This window comes from Meriones unguiculatus, chromosome 6 (assembly GCF_030254825.1).
Source record: "Meriones unguiculatus strain TT.TT164.6M chromosome 6, Bangor_MerUng_6.1, whole genome shotgun sequence".
NCBI lineage: Eukaryota > Metazoa > Chordata > Mammalia > Rodentia > Muridae > Meriones > Meriones unguiculatus.
The window spans coordinates 67916243-67937541 of record NC_083354.1 but is presented as its reverse complement, the minus strand read 5'-3'; the positions used below and the strand labels follow the sequence as shown (position 1 = coordinate 67937541).

Here is a 21299-nt window from a genome sequence, read left to right as displayed (position 1 = left end):
CACTATGTAATGTGCCAATGTTTTTCTCTATGTTTTGTACCAAAGTGTAAACATGTATGAAAATCCCATGCAAAGAAATGCAGCTAAATTATTTTTGCTAGATGGTAAGAGGGCTTGCTTGTTGGACAGGGCCAGCTTTGTATGGCATTGCTGTATTATGGACAAGGGATGAACCGTCTGTGTGAAGTTCTTGTAACTAAATTCTTACAGCCATTTTTCACTCCCAACAGCTGTTTTTATTTTATCTCTTTGGCCTAAACTTTTCATAATTTCAAATTTGGGGTTTTTGGTGTCCTTTATTTCATGACTCGCCAAGTTTGTTTTCAGCACGCTGAAGTCAGACTGCCAGGACCTCAGAGACAAAAACAGTCTCCTTAGGCTTCAGAGCCCGGCTGAGCACCAGGATGAGCTGAGCACCAGGATGAGCCTTCTCTGCTGCCCGGACGCTTTCCACTCCACGCGGCGAGGAACACTAACCCGGCACCTGACACTTCCTATATGAAACATCACAGCTTTCTCAGGGTTATGTCAGATCAGTTCCGTGTTGCTTCACATGCTAATAATGTGGATGTTAAATGCTCTAGGATATCCAGGCACTAAAGCTTCAGCAGAATCTTAGTAGTGTAAATTTCAGAGACCTCCTGAGTTGCTAAGTGGCATATTATTTCAATTTATTAGAATCACGGACTTTCAGGTGGTGTTCCTGCACCTCAGATAATTTCTATGTGATATAGAGCAACTACCGTAACTGCCTCTTTCTCCTCTTCACTCTGACACCATGTCTTGAGAGGGCCTAAGTTAATGCTTAGGAAAATGTAAAGGCAAGAAAAGTTCTGTTAATACTATTATTAAGCACTGTCCCAAAGAGAGAAGTTAGTTGTAAAATACCATTACGTGAGGCAGAATGTGCCTTCCTCCGCCAGGGCCAGCCTCTGCAACAAAGAACAGGCCTCATCAGTGCAACTGTCACCCATTCAGCCTGCGTGCAGCACAGAAGGCTGTTGCACGAACACACAGAGACCCTGCTCAAAGCACTTGAAGCGCGAGCAACAAGGCACACGATGCAGCGTCTAGTGCTAACAGCTCAGTAAGGGAAGTAGGAAAAATGCACAAAATGTATGCTGGCCTGAGCGCTAATTTTCTTCCTCTACACTGCAAGTCCATGTCTTAGGAACAGTCTACATGGAACTGCTGAAGGGCACAGGTCCAGTCCTTGCCACAGACACCTACTGTGCTGTGTCCCCGACCTCAGGTCTCCCCCGGGGCTGGAGGCCACCTTCTGAACACACTTGTTCTCATCGTGGGAAACGGAATGGAGCATCCACGATCCTTGACCCTGGTCCTGTCCCCTCAAAGAACTCGAACATGGCTTCTGCTCCATTTGACTAGATAACTACCACAGAACAGCAACCCAAAACAGGTTAGGGAACAGTTAAAAGACAAAAACCTATGAATTCCTTGTCTTCTTTAAGAAAACATCTTTACTAAGGGCCTAATATGAAATTTACAAAGAAGCAGCTAGTAAAAAGGGAAAGTCATCTATGGCGCACATTTCAAAGCTTTAACGGAATCTAAACTGAATTAGCCAAAGTGATCAGCAGGCAGATGTAGTCTGCCTGGCTGGCGGGCGCTACCCACATTCCACCTTCAGGACGAACAAGGAATCTGCCTCATGTGCAGACTCTTCAAATAACAGCAGTCTGCTGGCTAAAAGACACTGTCGACTTCCTCATTCACATCCTGCTATTGTCCTAATTAAGGTAGCTTAAGTCTTAGTCCTGTCTTTTCCTTAACACTATTTCCATTGTGAACTACAACAGCAGCAAGGGCTGAGAACACTCTGGTTTCGTACCACGGTCATCAGAAACTGCAATCAGCCCTCGCTCTCCTCCTTCATTTTCTGTTTTTAAGGCTGTTCAATGACGATGGGCACTAAGCGTGAGCACACCACCAAATGCTTGGTCTCCTCATTTCTAACATTTTGCCACTCGTCTTCCTATGATCTTAACACTACTGATCTTTGTAGACAGCTGTAAAAGTTAGAACTAGTGAAAGCAACACTTTACAGCATCCATCTAAGGGAGTAGAGTATGTATATGCATGTACTCTTGGAAGGTCTAATGTCACTCATCTTGCCTGTCTCTAATAAGATTCCCTAGTCAGCAGTTTAAGAGCCATCTCCCATCCTTACTGTGTAGAATACACTTTATGTTTCAGTGCCAAAGTGAGAATATTGTCACAAGGCTGGTAGAGGGACGAAGGTGGCCAGGCTTAGTGGGTATTCAAGGAGCCACACAGCGAATCTGTTCTCAACCATCTCACATTGCAGCCAAAGCAGACAGACAGGGCAGTTAAGCATCAGTTCCTGACCTGAAAATTGCTGTGTGGTCCTTCCTAGTCCAGGATCATCCTTGGAGCACCTGAGTACCACTCTGACAATCACTGCTTGGGCCAAGTCATGCTGAGAGAGAAAAGCACCCTTACATGGTGCTGGTGGGCCAGAGCACACAGCACTTTAATAGTCTCAATTAAATATTTTTTCAATTACTTAAATTAGTTGATACCAAAAAGAATCATTGTATTTAAAGAATATAACTCTTTGTTGGCTAATATTCAAGTTTGGTTCTACTGAACAGTGGTAGCTACTCAGAAGGAGAAACTGTGGCCCAAAGGATATATCTATATGACAGTTCTTAAGCAGTCTCTAAGAGAGCCCAAAATAAGCTATTTACATAATGTGACAACTTTATATTTATCTTTTTTTCCCATCACTTTAAGAGACAACACAGCACCCACCACTTCCCACAGCGCCCATGGGAACCTGTGTTATGTTCTTGGGTGGACACACATTGCTGACAGTCAAACAGAACTTCATGGGCAAGGAGAACACGACAAATCCAGGTGATCGTTGTGTTCACGGTTCTCACAGAAACGCTCAGTATTTGATTTTCAAGGTTCACGAGCATGCACTTGTCCAGTCCCTTCACCTAGATGCAGAATATAAGTCACCATTTTCTTCTAACTTCTGAAATAACTTTAAACTGCGTAATCCAGATTCTCGCTCTCCGTTTTTCCACAAGATGATGAGATGATCTGCAGAGCATGTCACTAGTCCATGATCTTCAAAGTACAGAAACATCTGTAAAATAAATCGACATACTAGTTCAAGACTGCCAAGGAGAGGCTAAAGCTGGGTCAGCACGCGTGCTTTAACCAACTGAAGATTTCTTTGGGTGTGAATGCAAAAATGGTTTGATTTTTCTGAGAAACTTTCCTGTTGGTGAGTGTTGGTGAGCCAGGCTCGGTCCTGTGCCGCTGATCCACACCTGGCTGTCTCCCCACCTCTGCTAGTTTGAGACAGGGCTCACGTCTGCAGGCTTAGCCTGAAGGCCACGACCTGCTGCTCTGTGAGCCTCCTGAGTGCTGGGGTTACACGCACGTGCCACCAAACCTAATGAAAAGTGTCTTTTTCAAAACCTGTTACAACAACCAATAGTTAATATTTCAATGGATTCTGTTGATCAACTACAGAACTACAGTAACAGTGATTCCTGCAAAGCACATGAATTCTCAAATTATCTTCTGAATTTACCACAAGCTAATTACTCATACATTGGTTTTAAGATTTGTCAGGCACAGACCCTCTCACACTTGCATTATTTACTAAAATATGGTGACCAAAAAAATGTCTTAATCCCAAATGTCCCGAGATAAATGCTGGCTTCAGAGATCTCTGTGAAGTATAGGTACTGGGCCAGTGCACAGTATTTATGGTGACTTCAGTTTACAGTCCCTACCGTGAAAACCAGAGCCAGCTGCAATGACTGGGCACCAGTGAGAGATTCTGCAGCCAGGTGCTACATGGCAGCATGCCACAGAAACTCAGAGCAGACATCCAGCAATAACAGTAGAACCACCACAGAGAGAAAACTCTCCAAGTAAAGGGAAGGGCACCCTAGGGAAGAAAGAGAATAGAGGCTGCAGTGCACAAGTGAAGAAGGATGGATACTGTGCCTGGAGAGAGACACCTAGGACAAGGGTGAGCTTTAATGACCAGTGTAAGAAGGGAGTAGCCGAACAAAAGCCAGGGACGAGTAAGGTCAGGCCTTCCTGATGTCTATGGAGAAACAGGAAAATAGAGGAGCAAAATTTCTCAGGAGATTGGAACATCATTGGTGCATGGGCAGAAGGGCCGGGCCAGGCAGAGAGAGTGATAACACAAAAGCCATGAGGGTGTTCAGGAGGTGAGGGTGTTCAGGAGGTGGGGGTGTTCAGGAGGTGAGTGTGTTCAGGCAGTGAGTGTGTTCAGGAGGTGTGTTCAGGAGGTGTGTTCAGGAGGTGTGTTCAGGAGGTGTGTTCAGGAGGTGAGTATGTTCAGGAGGTGAGTGTGTTCAGGAGGTGGGGGTGTTCAGGAGGCAGTGCCTGATAGCCCCAGAGAGCGAATTTGCCAGAGAAGCCACAGGTGCTTTTTGAAGTGCTGGCTTGGGGAGGATGGGGGGGGGGGCTAGCTCAGTGACAGAGTGCTTGCCCAGTTTGTACAGCATGTGAAAATCTTGGGACAGGGAGACAAAAGCGCAAATGCTTTCAAGAACGTTCCTAAACCTTTTACTTATCTAACGAAAAATGTGCATTTCAAGGTCTCCTCCACCACTTAAACTTTTAATGCAGCCGGAGATCTGGCTTAGCAGTTATGTGCGCTGACTGCTCTTTCAGAAAGCCTAGGTTCAATTCCCAGCACCTCCATGTTGCCTCTCAAGCAGCTGTAACTTCAGTCTCTGGGGAACCTGACACCTTCTTTTTGCCTTCATGGGCACTGCAGGCAAAATTCCCATAAAATAAATGATTTAAATATGTTCGGTGGGTTCTCAATATATTAAAATAAACCCCAAACTCCTTGGCCTTACTTTTTCAGGATATCTCTCTGATTAACACCTGTTCATGGAAACCCAGTAATTCCATCCAATCTATCTGCTCTCTGCCACAACATAAACGCTCTCTGTGCCTAATGTCTGTCACTGGCATGCTCTCTCTACCTATAACTCAAGCACAAGCAACGTTAAAAACAAAGCACCGAGCTTTTTCTGAGAGGATGACAAAGACAAGCAAGCCACAGTACCCAACCACAGGGGCTGCACCGAGCCTTGGCTCAGTGTCTGTTAGTCTGCCCAGGCCTCTAAAGCTCATCACAAGTCCTCCACCTCTACAGACCTTTACAGGATACAGCAAGATGTTTCTTCTAACTCCTAACTGACTCTCACCTGGGGCCTTCCGTAGCCTCGACTGACAGCTCACTAGGTCTTTGTCCTTCCTCTCCACTGAAGTATAAGATCCACAAGAATGAGGGCTGCATTTTATATCTCTTTTTGAACTCCAAGAAATGTTCAAGGGACAGTGTGGCTACTGCTCTTAGTACGAATGCCCACCCAAATTAAAAGGAACTTGTTCCTCACAGGCTAAGAAACAAGAAGAACATTTCAAAAATAATTATTATTTAGGGCCCTTTTCACTGCTGTGGTTATACTGGTAACAGTTCCCATCACCTCTTTATTGCCACTAATCCCTTCCTTCATTACAGATAATGGTACTTATTGTAAATTATTAATGTGTTTGCAATTCCACAAGTGTAACTATTATGCACAGTGATAAGGTAACAGTTGTATAAAACTAGAATTAATCAAAGGCAGGTGGGAACAGTACTCTGCCCCTGAATTGGCTATGCTCCCTGGAATTAGATTCTGCTAAGGCTTTCACCCTGCAATAGAGCCCCAACACCCCAAGCTTCCTCTGTTGACGGTGTGACACGTATTCAAGGTCACTGACCTTGTCCTCTTATCAGCTATCCCCACCTCCTGTACAATGGCGAGGAATCCCATTCTTAAACCAACACATTGCTTACTTCCTCAAATTCTATCTCTATAAAGAAGAATCCTAACTACTTTTACCATCACTTATCTTATTCTATATTCTTGTCTTGCAAAAACTCTACCATTGAGAACGTGTGGGTCTTATTTAGAACAACTGAATTAAAAAAAGAAGCATGACGCAAAAGCAGGAACTGCCTGGACTGCATGCCTACTGAAAGTGGTACCTCCACGGAGGATGAGTGTCCAATCAAATCTCCAACGAGCTCCAGGGAAGACGTAGTCCCATTTTCTTGCTGCTTTTTAACAGGCTGGCTGGCTTGTTTGTTCACTCTTCCAAATCCCCACATATTAAAAAATCCTACAAGAGATAACTATTTCAGCCATTTAAAACAATGGTCGTGCTTTTTCCTTACAGAAGGACAGAGAATTTAAATACAACCATGTCTCATACTTAGTTGGTCAAGGGCTAAGCTGATGGCACAGACACTACCAGGATCTGTGAATATATGATGTTGTGCTTTTCCTGACTCACCCATGTCCTTATCTTGTCTACTGCCCCATTCATCCACTAACAGCGAGAAACAGACACTGAAATGTCAGGGAAGCGAACACCGTAAAGGTTATATACAATCATCAGAAATCAGAGGTGAGGAGTTCTCCAGACACATCAACAAAACACGGGAAAATCTGTGTGTGTGCGTGCGTGTGTGTGCGTGCGTGTGTGTGTGTGTGTGTGTGTGTGTGCGTGCGTGCGTGTGTGTGTGCGTGTGTGTGTGTGCGTGCGTGTGTGTGTGCGTGTGTGTGCGTGTGTGTGTGTGCGTGCGTGTGTGTGTGTGTGTGTGTGTGCGTGCGTGTGTGTGTGTGTGTGCGTGCGTGCGTGCGTGTGTGCGTGCGTGTGTGTGTGCGTGCGTGCGTGTGTGTGTGTGTGTGTGTGCGTGCGTGCGTGTGTGTGTGTGCGTGCGTGCGTGTGTGTGTGCGTGTGTGTGTGTGTGCGTGCGTGTGTGTGTGTGTGTGTGTGTGTGTGTGCGTGTGTGTGCGTGCGTGTGCTACCTGGTCATTCAGATTACTTGAAAGTCACAGTTGTCTCTCAGAATAATAAAATTGCAACTGGCTTCAGCTAAAATAGACAGTTTTACGCTGGGCCAAGAACTAGATGCGATTCCCAAACTGAAGCAGCGGCCACGGCTGCTTGTAAATGTCTGAGGCCTGCAGGAGGGCATTCCTGTGGTTCCTCCATACCACCTTTCCTTTTCCTGTCAGATGAGACAAAAAGGAAGGAGCAAAGAAAGGCGGGGAGAGGAAAGAGGAGGGCGGGAGGAGGAAGGAGGAGGAGAGGACCAGCACTGCTTCTGTGGAGGATGCACCCACCTGTCGGGACAGGTTCTGCTGCCAGCTGCTGCTTTTCTCTGACCTCCCAAATGCGGACGCTGCCATCTTCTGAGCACGAGATTAACTGCCTGTCAGAACGAAAAGCCAGAAAAAGAACAAAGGCAGAGCACCTGGGGAGGCCACGTGCCGACTGCCGGAAGCACTGGAGCCCTCACCAGCTTGGCGAGGCTTACCATCACATGTCACACCCTGTGACCTGGAAGCACTGGCCAACTACACAATGTCCTGAGCAGTCCCCTTCCCTCCTCATGTGACCTCTCTTTCCACAGTGCCTCTCATCCTAAATACATCCCGCAAGGACAGTGATTTCGTCAATAGAATCTTAGCTGCCAAATCAACCCTCGTTTAGTGGCCTCAGACTGTATCTGGTTTTGTCCATAAACATACACCACCATAAAAAGAAATGAGCTTATAGAAAATATAAAAAGAAAAAAATAGTACATTGTAAGTGATCCAGATCTTTTAACTTTTTAAGTAACGATTTTAAATAAATCTTTCTTAGAAAAAAATTCAGCGTGATTCACTTAACCATGTTCTGGTAAACTTTTGTCATATATTGCTACAAACTCTTCAATTACAGTCAGTCATGAAACATTCCTATTGGCAAAAGAATGCCAAGGTCAGGCCATGGAGCCACTGCAGAAGTTATGCCTGTGACCCTAGGCACTGTGACAGCCATCTTTGCAGAAGAGATGGGAACGTGTACCTGTTTGGAAGTTTGTCGATGTGTAGGACGTTGGAATCATGTGCAGTTTTCTGGCAGGCAATCACACGCTTCAGTTGTAGGTTATACACATATAACCCCCTTCCAACTGCAGCAAATACGTTCTGGGGATGGGGGGAGGAGGAGAAAAGTTCAGAAATTGGCATAAACCTCGTCTTTACTACCTGGTGTAATAGATTTCCTGCCCTTGTGTGACATCGCAAAGCCACTGTCACCTTCCCAGGCTTCACACAGAAATTATGTTCCTGCCCTCCGAAGCTCCCTAGTGTCAAAGCCACCAAGCGAGGGTTAGCGCCACCCGCCAGCAGGAGGAAAGCACAGTGGAGAAGGCTAGCACGGGCGCTCAGCTCCGCCTTCTCCTCGCAGGACACTGGAGCTGTTCACCGAGCGGAGTGCCCTGGCTGGCCCCGCAGCGGAAGGCGCGGCTTGTTAAGGAACAGAAGGAAAGCCTCATTGTTACTTTCCAGATGCGCAAGTGCAAATGTAAGAACTCAAGGGCTGGCAAGATGGCGCAGTGGGTAAAGATGCCTGTCACCAAGTCTGATGATCTGAGTTGCAGCCCTGGGACCCCTGTGATGGAAAGAAGATAAACAACTCCCGCAAATCGTCCTGACAGCCACATTTGGGTCATAGCACAACTATACACACCACACACACACATACACACACACACATACACACACACACACACACACACACACACACGTCACGGACACGCATAAATATATTTTAAAAAAATAAAAAAATTAAATAAGGTGAAAACTGATGGGGGAAGACATTTGATAGTGACCTCCAGCCCCACCTGTGGCTGCAACACCACACGCAAAACCATGTAACATAACACACACAAGTACAGGTAACACACACAGGCAACATTGCCACACTGTGGTGTACGCATGATGCGTTTGGGGTGGAGTGGGGGGGGGTGTTTACATGTATAATATGTGTGTGATATATGTGGTGTGTATGTGTGTGGTGCATGTGTGGTTTGTGTGTGTGTGACTTATGTGGTGTATGTGTGTGGTGTGTGTGTGGTGTGTATGTGTGTGTGGTGTGTATGTGTGCATGTGTGTGTGGTGTGTATGTGTGTGTGTGTGGTGTATGTGTGTATGTGTATGTGTGTGTGAGATGTATGTGGTATATATGTGGTGCATGTGTGTGTACATGTGTGGTGTATGCGGGATGGGGTGGCATGTGGAGGTGTATGTAGTGTGTGTGGTTTATGTGTGTATATGATGTATATGTATGTGTGTGTGTGTGATGTGTGTATGTGGTGTGTGTGTGTGGTGTATGCAGGATGGGGTGGCGTGTGGAGGTGTATGTAGTGTGTGTGGTGTACGTGTGTGTGTGTGTGGTGTATGCGGGATGGGGTGGCGTGTGGAGGTGTATGTAGTGTGTGTGGTTTATGTGTGTATATGATGTATATGTATGTGTGTGTGTGATGTGTGTGTGGTGTGTGTGTGTGGTGTATGCGGGATGGGGTGGCGTGTGGAGGTGTATGTAGTGTGTGTGGTTTATGTGTGTATATGATGTATATGTATGTGTGTGTGTGATGTGTGTGTGGTGTGTGTGTGTGGTGTATGCGGGATGGGGTGGCGTGTGGAGGTGTATGTAGTGTGTGTGGTGTATGTATGTGTGTGTGTGGTGTATGTATGTGTGTGTGGTGTATGTATGTATGTGTGTGGTGTATGCAGGATGGGGTGGCGTGTGGAGGTGTATGTGTGTGTGTGGTGTATGCGGGATGGGGTGGCGTGTGGAGGTGTATGTAGTGTGTGTGGTGTATGTGTGTGTGTGTGTGTGTGGTGTATGCGGGATGGGGTGGCGTGTGTAGGTGTATGTAGTGTGTGTGGTGTATGTATGTGTGTGTGGTGTATGTATGTATGTGTGTGGTGTATGGAGGTGTATGTGTGTGTGTGGTGTATGCGGGATGGGGTGGTGTGTGTAGGTGTATGTAGTGTGTGTGTGTGGTGTAGGCGGGATGGGGTGGCGTGTGGAGGTGTATGTAGTGTGTGTGTGCGCATGTGTGTGTATGTGTGGTGTGTGTGTGATGTATGTGTGTGTGTGATGTGTGTGTGGTGTGTGTGTGTGGTGTATGCGGGATGGGGTGGCGTGTGGAGGTGTATATAGTGTGTGTGGTGCATGTGTGTGTGTGTGTGTGTGTGTGTGGTGTATGCAGGATGGGATGGCGTGTGGGGGTGTATGTGTGTGTGTGTATGTGTGTGCAGGTGTGTGTATGTGTGGTGTATGTGTGTGTGTGTGGTATATGCGGGATGGGATGGCATGTGCAGGTGTGTGTATGTGTGGTGTATGTGTGTGTGTGTGGTGTATGCGGGATGGGATGGCATGTGCAGGTGTGTGTATGTGTGGTGTATGTGTGTGTGTGTGGTATATGCGGGATGGGATGGCATGTGCAGGTGTGTGTATGTGTGGTGTATGTGTGTGTGTGTGGTGTATGCGGGATGGGATGGCATGTGCAGGTGTATGTAGTGTGTGTGGCGTGCGGTGTGCATGTCCTCTCAACCCTGTGGCTCTTGCCCATTGAACTCAGGTTGTTACGATTGTGCTAAGCGTCTCTGCCCACTGAGCCATTTCAACAGCCTGGAGTCACATTTTACACCAATATATAAGCCTTGAAATATCAGGTACTGATTTTATTGTAACAATTATAATTCATACTGGTTACCTCTTCATCACATGTGAAATGATTAATAGAAATGTCATTTTGTTTCTGGAAGAGCTTTATTTCCTGCTGGGCATCCAGCTGTGAAGACGGGCTCCAGAAGCTGCACTCACAGGCCTGCACAGTCCAGTCCAGGGCATCCCAGATGATGAGTTCTCCAACATGGGAGCCAGTGACGAAACTTTTATCTAGAAAAAGTTCACAATCACTTCACTACTGATCATTTTCTCTAGGCTAAAAATAAAAATGAATGGACTTCCTAATTGTACCTACATAAGTTAATCAGAAAGACTAAAAAGACAGTAAAGAAGAGCAGAATTAAGCTGGGTGCAGCGGTGCATGCCTGCAACCCCAGCACTTGGGAGGCAGAGGCAGGTGGATCTCTGTGTTGAAGGCCAGCCTGGTCTATAAAGAGAGTTACACAAAGAACAGCCAGGGTTACACAGAGAAACCCTGTCTCGAAAAACGGAAAAGAAAAAGAGGAGGAGGAGGAGGAAGACGATGACCAGAAATAGACTACTTCACTTACTTAAGATAAAAATTAATGGATTTTTGTATGTTGAACCACCCCTGCATGCCTGGGATGAAGCCTACTTGGTCATGGTGGATGCTATCTTTAATGTGTTCTTGGATTCAGTTTGCAAGTATTTTAGCGTCAATGTTCATAAAAGAGATAGGTCTGAAGTTTCTTTTGTTATTGGGTCTTTGTGTGGCTTAGGTATCAAGGTGACTGTGGCCTCATAGAATGAGGTTGGTAATGTTCCTTCTGTTTCTATTTTGTGGAATGGTTTGAAGAGTTTTGGTGTTAGCTCTTCTTTGAAGGTCTGACAGAATTCTGCGCTTAAACCGTCTGGCCCTGGGCTTTTTTTTTAGATGAGATCTCCTGTTCAGAGGAAGCCTATAGGCTGCTCAGTTTTCAAGTGGGTTCCTAGTAAGGAGATCAAGGGCTGTCTCTGACATGAACTCAGTGGCCAGCTCTTTGTTTACTTCCCCCTGAGGGATACAGCCTTGCCAGGCCACAGAGGAAGACAATGCAGCCAGTCCTGATGAGACCTGAAAGGCTAGGGTCAGATGGAAGGGAAGAAGGACCTCCCCTTTCAGTAGACTAGGGGAGGGTCATGGGAGGAGAAGAGGGAGGGTAGGACTGGGAGGAGATGAGGCAGGGTGCTATAATGGGGATACAAAGTGAATAAACTATAATAAAGTAATAAATAAATAAATTAAATAAACTAAACTAAAAAGAGAAAAAAATTATAGTTTATGCCAATAAAAATATCATCCAAAATGTTTGGTCAACTTTTACAGAAGTAAAAATAATCTTACCTTAAACGATATGCTAAAAAAAAAAAAAAAAAACCTGTCAATTAAAACACCAAAGGTACTTATAGGAGTGGATAAAATAAGGTAAATGGTTTTATGAATAAAAAGTGGCCCAAAAGGACCTGAAAAGGAGGGGGTGAAGGAAGAAATACAAAGAAGTATCTGCTTGGCAGAGAGAGGAGAGGGGGAAGTCAACGAGAGAACTGTCAACTCAAACATCAAAACAGTTCATTAGATTCAAAGCACATGGTACTCCTGGGAATTACTAAGAAAAAGAAAACAGATTGAAAATAAATATCTGTTAACATTTTTAACTACTTTAATAATCAAAGAAATTTTAAGTGATACGTACAATATCAGAGAGAAATGCGGGAACCATCAAGTTTACACACTGCTGTCTTAGTACAACCTGACACAATTGTTTCAGTGATTAAGTAAGTAATATGAGTCAAACTGTAAGATAATAAACTGATCCACAGTTTCAGATCAAGGAATTTATCCTAAGGGAAATACATAACATGGTAAGTACAAAGTTGCAAGACATTCTAATCCTAAGAATTAGAGGTCAGCCTAAAATATCCAACTGCAGACTAAACAAGTGAACATAACAATCTTAAAATAATATTAGCTATTGAAAATTAAGCTGTGAAAGTATATTTATTTTGACACAGAACTATTTTCATATCACATTCTTCAAAAATGGCAAACCACATACATATGTGCATACACTCAGAAAACACAAAGAAAGTTGTTGACTAGTTTTAATACTGAATGATGGCACTATTTTCATTTTAATTCCATTTTAATGTTTCTTGCTATTGTCATATTTTTATTAGGATTATATTTAACTTGTAAAATAGTAAGCTTTAAACCCTCAAATAGAGTTAAATTAGGGAAATAGACAATTTACACATTATATATTTAATAGATACTGTAAAAATCCTACACTAAAAATTAATCTTATAATATAACTTATTTCTATTCTTACACATTTATAAGTCAGAACAATGCACTTAACATAGAACCTAATATAGTTCTGACTCTGCCTGTTACTAGCCTGAGTCTCAAGGAAATCATTAACCTTTGTCTTGGATTCAACCATTAAGTAAGAATGATTACGGAAAACAAATTAAATATCAAACTATTTGTAAAAGACATCCAATGTTATCTCTGAAACTGGTATTATTTTGAGTGCTGGTATTAATCTACATTAATGGTATTAAAACAGACAGTGATTTATAACTGTGTAAATACATAGACGGGTCATTTTGACTTTTTTATTCCATTCATCAAATAAACCAGGATAGCAATCTGCCAAAGTCAGATGAACAACCACTTAGAAATAAAAGTCACTACCCATCCTAGATATAAACATTATTTTTATCTTGGTAGCTCACTGATGTCTACAATATACTGACACAGTCCAGAATTTGCTATGTGAAGAAATAAGCCTATCTCTAATCTCAGAGGGAAAACAGCTCTCTTGTTTTAACACTGTGGAAGTTTTGGGTAGGCCAGCAGTACTAATCTTTCCATGACCACCTCAATTTCACTCACCTACAAAAGAATCAAAGAAGTTATGGACTCTAGGTCTGTAGTCAAGGCAGAGTTAACCCTTTGACCACACAACTCCCCCTCTGTGGTTCATTTACACAACAGTAAGACAGCATCAAAGACCTGTGGATCTTTTCACTAAAAACAAAACACTGACATCATCTTAGCATAAAGTTTCTCCCTATGAAACTATATTTCCAGGCAGGTCATTCAAAACGTTTCACACCAAACACCCTCCACACCTCCTGGTGTGCTGGAGGTATTTCATCCTGTGGTTTCAAAAGCCACTTAGGAAAATCTCTCCCGGCGTCTGTCTACCTATACCTCACATGCATCGATGCCCTGTGACCCCATACTGTCATCGTGGAGCAAGTGAATGAAACGAATACATAGAGCCTGAAGAAAGTACCTCTTTACCAAGTCTGGTACATATCAAGCATATTTTGGGGAGTTCAATATAGCATTCTAAAAATGCCCTGGGACCACCTCACTAAAACTACACTTCTTTTTAAAAAGGTGTGTGTGTGTGTGTGTGTGTGTGTGTGTGTGTATGTTGCACATGTGTGTGCAGGAATGTGGGCCTCTGTATATGCATGTGGAGGTCAGAGGAGAATCTGGATGCCCTGAATAGCTCTCCAACCTTGTTCCCTTGAGATAGTGTCTACCACTGAAGCTGGTGATAGACCTTTGTCTAGGGTGGCAGGCAGCAAGCCCCAGGGACTTTCCTTTTCCACCTTCACCCCTCTCTTGTTGTGGTTACAGGCACATATAGCTACACCTGCTTTTGCTAAGAGTTCTGGGGAGCTGTCCATATGAGTATAGAGCAAGTTCTCTGACCCACTGAGCCATCTCTCCAAGCCTCAAAAAACACCAATGCTCAGCCCTAAAAACATATATACAAGTAACACTACAGGACGTACATACATGCATATGTATGTGTGTGTGTATAACAACAATTAATGAAAAAAAGAGGCCATGAATTTTAAAGAGAACAAGGAAGGATATATGGGAGAGTATGAAGGGAGGAAGGAGAAAACAGAAGTGTAATTATATTATAATTTAAATTTATTTATTTGTGTGTTTGTTTCTGAGTTTTTGAGACAGGGTTTCTTTGTGTACTAGAACTTGCTATATAGATCAGGCCAGCTTCAAACTCAGAAATCCCCCTGCCTCTGCCTTCCTAGTGCTGTAATTAAAAGCCTGCACCACCATACCAGGCAAGAAATAGTTGGGGTTTTTTATTTTATTTTGCTTTGTTTTAATGTACTTTTGTTGTGATGTATAAACCCAGTAACGGGCCACTGGTTCTAAGCGGATAAGCGGAAAAGAGGCATAGAAGCAAAAACTAAATTATAATCCTAACAGTATATTGCACACAAAAGCTGGACCATGAAGGCTCACTTAGCCATCTTCACTCAGGTAGCCATGACATCAGTGCTTCGCCACTAAAATAAGACATGTAACTAGCTATAACCAACACAGTGGGCCAGACCTGTCCTCCTTAGAAGCTCTGGGACCTCATCATGGTTCAGTGTTTCCCAGGAGGCTCAAAGTGTTGTTATCCAGAGAAAAAGTTGTCTTTTGAGCTCCCACTCACGGATAGAGAAAACAGCTTCCAGATACAAAGAGGTGCCCAACCATGTTACTTCCAGCACCACAGACAACCTGATCCTTGGAAAGATGTGCAAGCAGGTTTTGTAAGATGCTGGCTGATAAGAGGAAGATGCTGGGAAGGATGCTCACTGATGGGACTGAAAATGGGACCAAATGGCACAAGAAGTCTACATTTGGTGTTCTCCACTCCTTTTTACCCCTTGTCATGTTTGTGATGTATTCCTCTAAAAGAGGCAGCCCAAGCCCCAGGCCTCCAGGGTTCAAGTTTGCAAGTCTCTCTGCTGTGCCATCTTCCCAGCAGTCCTACAGGACCTGCTTGCAAGCCTCCAGCAGGACTCCCCATCTGACTCGCAGATCTCCCAGCTCAGGGCTGATGACATCAGCCGTCACTCATCTAACAGGACTGACTAGATGCCAAGAGCCAGACTCTGTGATCCTCTCCTGCATCTAGTGTCATACTCGGCTCAGTCATTCTGACAGGGTGCAGCCGTTCCTGAAGAATTCTAGACTGCCACAGCATCCGAATCTGCAGCTTTGTAGTAAGCACCCCAATGCCGGCAGAAGCATCTTGGCACAGTTATGCCCACTCTATGGCCCATGCCTAAGTCTTAGACCTGCCAAACTAGGAGACCTGAGCCACGCTCTCCTGATGCAAAGCTTACAGCAAGAGATAACTACAATCTCCACTAATTTAAACCATGATTTGAGCAGTGATTCTGAAGTATTGAAATGAAATGAGATGGAAATTCCGAAACCATACATAACATAAATGTACACAATGAGCTTACCGCTGATGTTAAGCAATGACAAAATGTTGTCCTGGTGATCAAGAAGGCGTTTGACTTCAGTAATATCCCATTCCAGCAATCCTTCTGTGGGTGCTTGTAGCCTGAAAATTACTAAAAGGCAGTTGTTTTACTAAAATGTTCAAAGAACAAAAAATACCTTTCTACTCAAAGAGCATTCCATGCAAAATATATGTCACACTGAAAAGAATCTCCAGAAAGAACCTAATTATGACAGCTGAGACCATTTCTTTCAAATACATGAGATGCTCAAAGTATCTGCCCAAACCCTAGTTGGGGTTTCTTTCATTTTGCCTCCTTTACTGACTTCCAAAACGCACCCCCAAGCCCTGCTGCCTCTGCCTTCACCACCACACATTGGGAAAACCACTCCACTCCTGCCGAGGCCGGTGAGCAGCCACTCCCCTAAACCATTTTCACTATCAATTCTCTCTGCTCCTGTGTCCAGGCCAGTAAGCATTGCTACAAAATCAGCTACAGATTCCTGGCCTTCAACTTAGCAAAGGCTTCAGCTGGAAAAAAAAAAATTAGTGAAAACAACTTTTTGGGTTTTTGGCATATACTATTAAATAATAAATTCTCCGAGAATAAAGCTTTTAATTTCTTGACTATAGATGCCGAAAGTGTTCCTTGATTTATTATCTGACTTCAAGAAATAGTTTTATTTAAGCCATAAATTCTAACTGTAATCAACACATAAAACCTAAAATCAAATCAAATCAAGGCTCTATCAACCAGCGTTTACAAACCATCTGTGACATTCTAGGACTTCCAGCTACCAAATGTGATCAGGCCCAGTTACTGCCGCCAAATGCTCAGGGTCCACAGTGGACACTTGCTCTGCTGGGCCACAGGAGCCAGTGCTGTGGGTGCTCGGACAGGCAGGCCTCATCTAAAAAGTGGTGCAGTCCCACATCCTTCCCAGGTGCTGATAATCAACTACCCAAGTCTCTCTTTTCCTCAAATTCCTCTCTGGAAAATAGGTCATGACATATTTCTTTCTGTATGGCAATGTCTTGCCACCTGCCAAAGAATGTGCAAGATTATTAAATTCTCATAGCCTTTCAAGTTCAAAATGTGGCTGTCAGAAAGCCTCTCAGCTTGATGTGGAGAAACTCCGAGAGGAAACACTACTGTGAAGTGATTTTATAATGGCCAATATACTGTTTATTCAAGTTCATAGAGGACATTAATAATGTACTACGTTGACTAGAAGAAGAAATCTGACCTAACACTTTGAAAATGTTTACCCTGTATCGTTTTCAACAACCCCAGAAAGGCCAAAGCTAAGACAGCAGCAGACATCTCTGAAATAGAACTGCTTTTGTCTCTCTATCACACTAACATACATGTATTCATGCAGCTATATGTGCACAAGCATAACGAAAAAATGTATGTATACACTCACTCAGTTCTTTGCCGACTGCTGCTACGACACAGTCCCCAGGGATTTCAACCAAAGCACTGATCCCTTCAGAAAAAAAATGTAAAACAAGGAAATCATTTTCCTTCATGGGTTACATCAAAAATAAAACGTTTTCAATTTTGTATTAGTCACTCCCCATAAAACATATTCAAAGCCTACTGTATAAACACTTCCTTTCTTTCTTACACATGGAAGCTGAGTACGTTTCTGGTCTCTCTGGAAGAGTTTGTGATACATTAGTGGGTTCTGAATATCGCTCCTACAGTGGTAATACGGTATATTCAGCCATTCCCATATGTTTACTCACCGTCCACCATTTTTGATGGCTGGTTTAAGGAGACATGGAACTTGGATTTCCCCTCAATGTAAATGTTATGACTATGCCTGCTGCCCGGCACTAAGTGAGCTAATGGGGTAATACAAAAGACAGATCTGGCCTCAATCCTGTTTGCTGACTTAAACTCCTCTAAATCTCTGCAGATGCCATCTGTGTTCTAATGCGATGACCAGTGTCTGTACAGTCAGTGGCAGCGATGGCAGGAGGAAAGGTTGGTACTTCCAGCCTTACTGCTCAACCTCCAAGAACAGAGGGTCACAAGGTAATGTTGGCCACTAGAACAAATGGTTTAATTAACCATATCTACATAATAAAGGCTCCATTAAAAGCCAGGACAGGATTTAGACAGAGTCAGCAAAGCTGACCATAAGACAGTTCCTGCAGGGTGCACACTTAGGGAACTCACAGGGCTCTGTGCCCCTCCTCCCACCTTGCCCTTTGTAGGTCTTCTTTGGTACTCCTGTAACAGAATGTAAGTGGGTAAATGTGATTCCCTTAGTTCTAAGAGTCACTCTAGCAAGCTGAATCCTGATTTATAACCAGGTCAAATCTAAAAACAACCAAACCAAACCAAATCACAAACAAATCAAAAGGCGGGCACATAGATGGAATGATGGCATAGGAGACTACCTTGCCAGCTGAGCTTTTAGCCTGTGACACTAGTCCAGGTCGACAGTGTCAGCCTGAGCAGACCGGAGGGTACCCAGCTGCTTGTTGCTCCTGGAACCCTGACTATCAGAGCATCTGGGTACGAACACAGAAGGAAGCAATCTGGTCAACAGCTACACAAGCGTCCTTCAAACAGCACATCTACGGCTAATTGGTGCATTTCCAAACGGCTTACCTTATCACCATGACTTTAAACCACCACACTTCATTGATCTGCATAATGTTTAGTAGGTAGGGTTTGACTGGTGCTGCTGAGACTTTCAAAAGTCGGGGTCTTGCAATGGTGTCTAGAACGGCCTACCATAGTCCGTGTCAGCCTCCTGAGTAGCTGGATTGCTGCACACAACCCTGCACTTGGCCTTCAGCACAGAGTGGGGGGAACTTTTCATAGCTGACTCGTAAAATGGTTTCAGACAAACCAAACCTTCAAGCATTAAGGTGACTTACTGGACCACATTAACAAGAAATTGTCTAAGGAAGCTGATCTTTCCACTTCGCTATTATATTTATAACATATGTGCACAATGGATGTCCGAGTTACTTCCTTTCCTTCCTTCCTGTCAAAGACAAGCAGCACTGTTGCAATGCCAAGAGCATGTCCGCCCTAACATCTCCTCCACTTGGGCATATTTCACAAGCAGATTTGCACCTGCATGGAAGAGATGGAAGAAATGTGAAAGAGCAGAAGAGAAGGACTTGGAAGAGGGAGGAGAATGGTTTATTTGTTTGTTTGTTTGCTTGTTTGGCTGGCTGGTTGGTTGGTTGGTTGGTTTCTGAGGTAGGATGTCTCACTTACAGCTCAGGATAGCCTCAAACTTGTGAAAATCTTTCATCTTCAAGAAAAATTTTAAATGCAGAAAATGTTTACTAGGGGCCAGGGAGAGTGCTCAGTGGATGAAGGTGCCTGCCACCAAGCCGGAGGACACAAGGATTCTCACTAGTTGTCCTCTGACCTTCATACATGTGTCAGAGCCTCACACACACATGCGTGCACACACACACACACACACACACACACACACACACACATGTGTAGATACATATAAAAATATATAAAACTGCAGACTATTAAGTGATCATGGTCCTGCTAGCCCATGCTTGGGCATGGTACATACTGTAATTAAAGGTTAACCTGTACATATATGCATCCATGTTCACTATGAGACTACTTAAAATAGGGTGGTGATGGAATCAGCCTGCATGTTCACCACTGGATGAATGGATAAAGACAGTGTGATATGTACACAGAGAGAATGCACTTCCACACAGTAGAATCTTATCAACCATAAAGAGCAAAACCCTAGTATTTTCAAGGAAATAGTTGAAACTGAAGGTCATCAACTTAGGCAAAAGAAGCCAGATGTGAGAAGACAATGCCACACGTTTTCTCTCATATATGGAAGAAGGGTGACTTCTGAGGGGAAGACTAGCCCCACAAGTGAGGGTGACAGGATGACGGACCTCATCCAAACACACGCTATCACGTATGAGATATACTGAAATATTTATACCAACATTTGGTATAAAGAAAATACATATGAATGTGAAAGTTAAGTTATTTGTCACATAAAAATACTAATGAAATACCTAATCCATCCTCAGAGCAACCAAAAGAAATCCTACACCGACCTTTCAATTGCGCCAGGTCTCTAAAGATTCAACCATGTCTTTCACAGGCTTCAACTGGGTTCCATAATTACCTTGATTGGTTTCTTTACCTGTGTCAGAAAGGTAGTTGCTCTTACACAGCAGATCTAATTTTCGGTTCCACACACCTAAGTCATTGCCACCGGACAGCCAGACGTCTAGTTTCTGAAGAACAGTAAAGCACTGCAAAATGATTCGAAATGGATTCAGTTTAGAAATTCTAGCCTTCATGTCCCTGAGGTCTTTGAAGTCCCTCTGTTTGACAGGCGGTTTTTCTTCTCTCTGTTTATGAGCTCTGTAAGTGACTACTGTCTCACAGACTCTGGAGAAGATTTCTAAGGCAGTCGCAGAAGATGCTGGGGATTACCTGTTCCCAACACTAACGCAGTTGGCACAGCAAGAAGCTGAGGCCTGCGAGCAATGTAGAGCAATACATACCAAGCCACGGTGTGGGCCTGAGGGCAGCAGCCTAGACAAGCCTTCTGTGTCAGACCCTGAACCGCGCCACTCAGCTAGAGGCTCTCTATCCCCGACTGGACGTTTATCACTGTTCAAGCCACCGAGCTGTCAGATCACTTGTGAATCACTAACAGATAACTCCCCCAGAGCCCTTAAAGCTTTTAAAATAAAATGGAAAATGGAACTGGTTTTTAATTTTTCAGTTAATTCTCAATAATGTATTTGATAGACTTAAGTGTTTCTGGGGTGTGGAATCCTTTACTGTACATGGTAGCTTAGGGCCCCTTTCTTTCAGAGTTGTGTGAATCGGGTGAGTGAGAACACAGACAAAGACTGAATGAGAGAGAAGGGAGGTCTGCTGGTCTTACCTGGGCTCAGGATGATGCTACTTTCAAATCAGATAAAAAAAAAAAAGCTGGAAGCATTCAATGAAGTTTCTATCTCAAGAGGCTACCTGTCTCGTCCCTGGGGTTCTACAGGAGCCTTTATTCTGCTTATCGCCAAGCACTAGTCTACTGTGCAGATACGAAGGTTTGTTTATCCGTTCACTACTGACGGCTACTTAGGTTGTTTCTATGTTTTAGCTAGTATGAATACTGGAGCTCTGACATTCACTATCCATGCATGTGTGTGACATGTTTTCATTTGGGGTAGGACTATACACAGGGGGTTGGTTATTAACAATTTATGGAATGGCCCAACTGTTTGAAGGCCACTGTAGTGTTTTATAAGCCCACTAGCAATGCATAAACTACAGTATGACTTTTCCATGTATTTATTAACACTCCAGCCCTATCCGTAGGACATTAG

General features: G+C 43.8%; 1 protein-coding gene across 2 annotated transcripts in view; it reads right to left on the bottom strand.

Annotated features, from left to right (window-relative positions):
- Positions 1-650: 650 nt before the first annotated feature.
- Positions 651-21299, bottom strand: part of Wdr41 (WD repeat domain 41) — a 50087-nt gene continuing 29438 nt past the window's right edge. The window contains exons 6-14 of one of the 2 annotated variants that reach the window (XR_009592382.1): positions 20102-20213; positions 17360-17422; positions 15934-16044; positions 10661-10845; positions 7960-8081; positions 7233-7321; positions 6089-6222; positions 2371-3139; positions 651-932 (exon numbers count right to left, since the gene is read on the bottom strand). Coding sequence is in view for 1 of the 2 variants with exons in the window: in XM_060385590.1 (XP_060241573.1) it covers positions 2984-3139; positions 6089-6222; positions 7233-7321; positions 7960-8081; positions 10661-10845; positions 15934-16044; positions 17360-17422; positions 20102-20213 (972 nt within the window). In the remaining variant the exon portion in view is untranslated. Of the gene's footprint in view, positions 3140-6088; positions 6223-7232; positions 7322-7959; positions 8082-10660; positions 10846-15933; positions 16045-17359; positions 17423-20101; positions 20214-21299 lie in introns of both variants that reach the window. The other variant, XM_060385590.1, reaches the window with a different exon arrangement.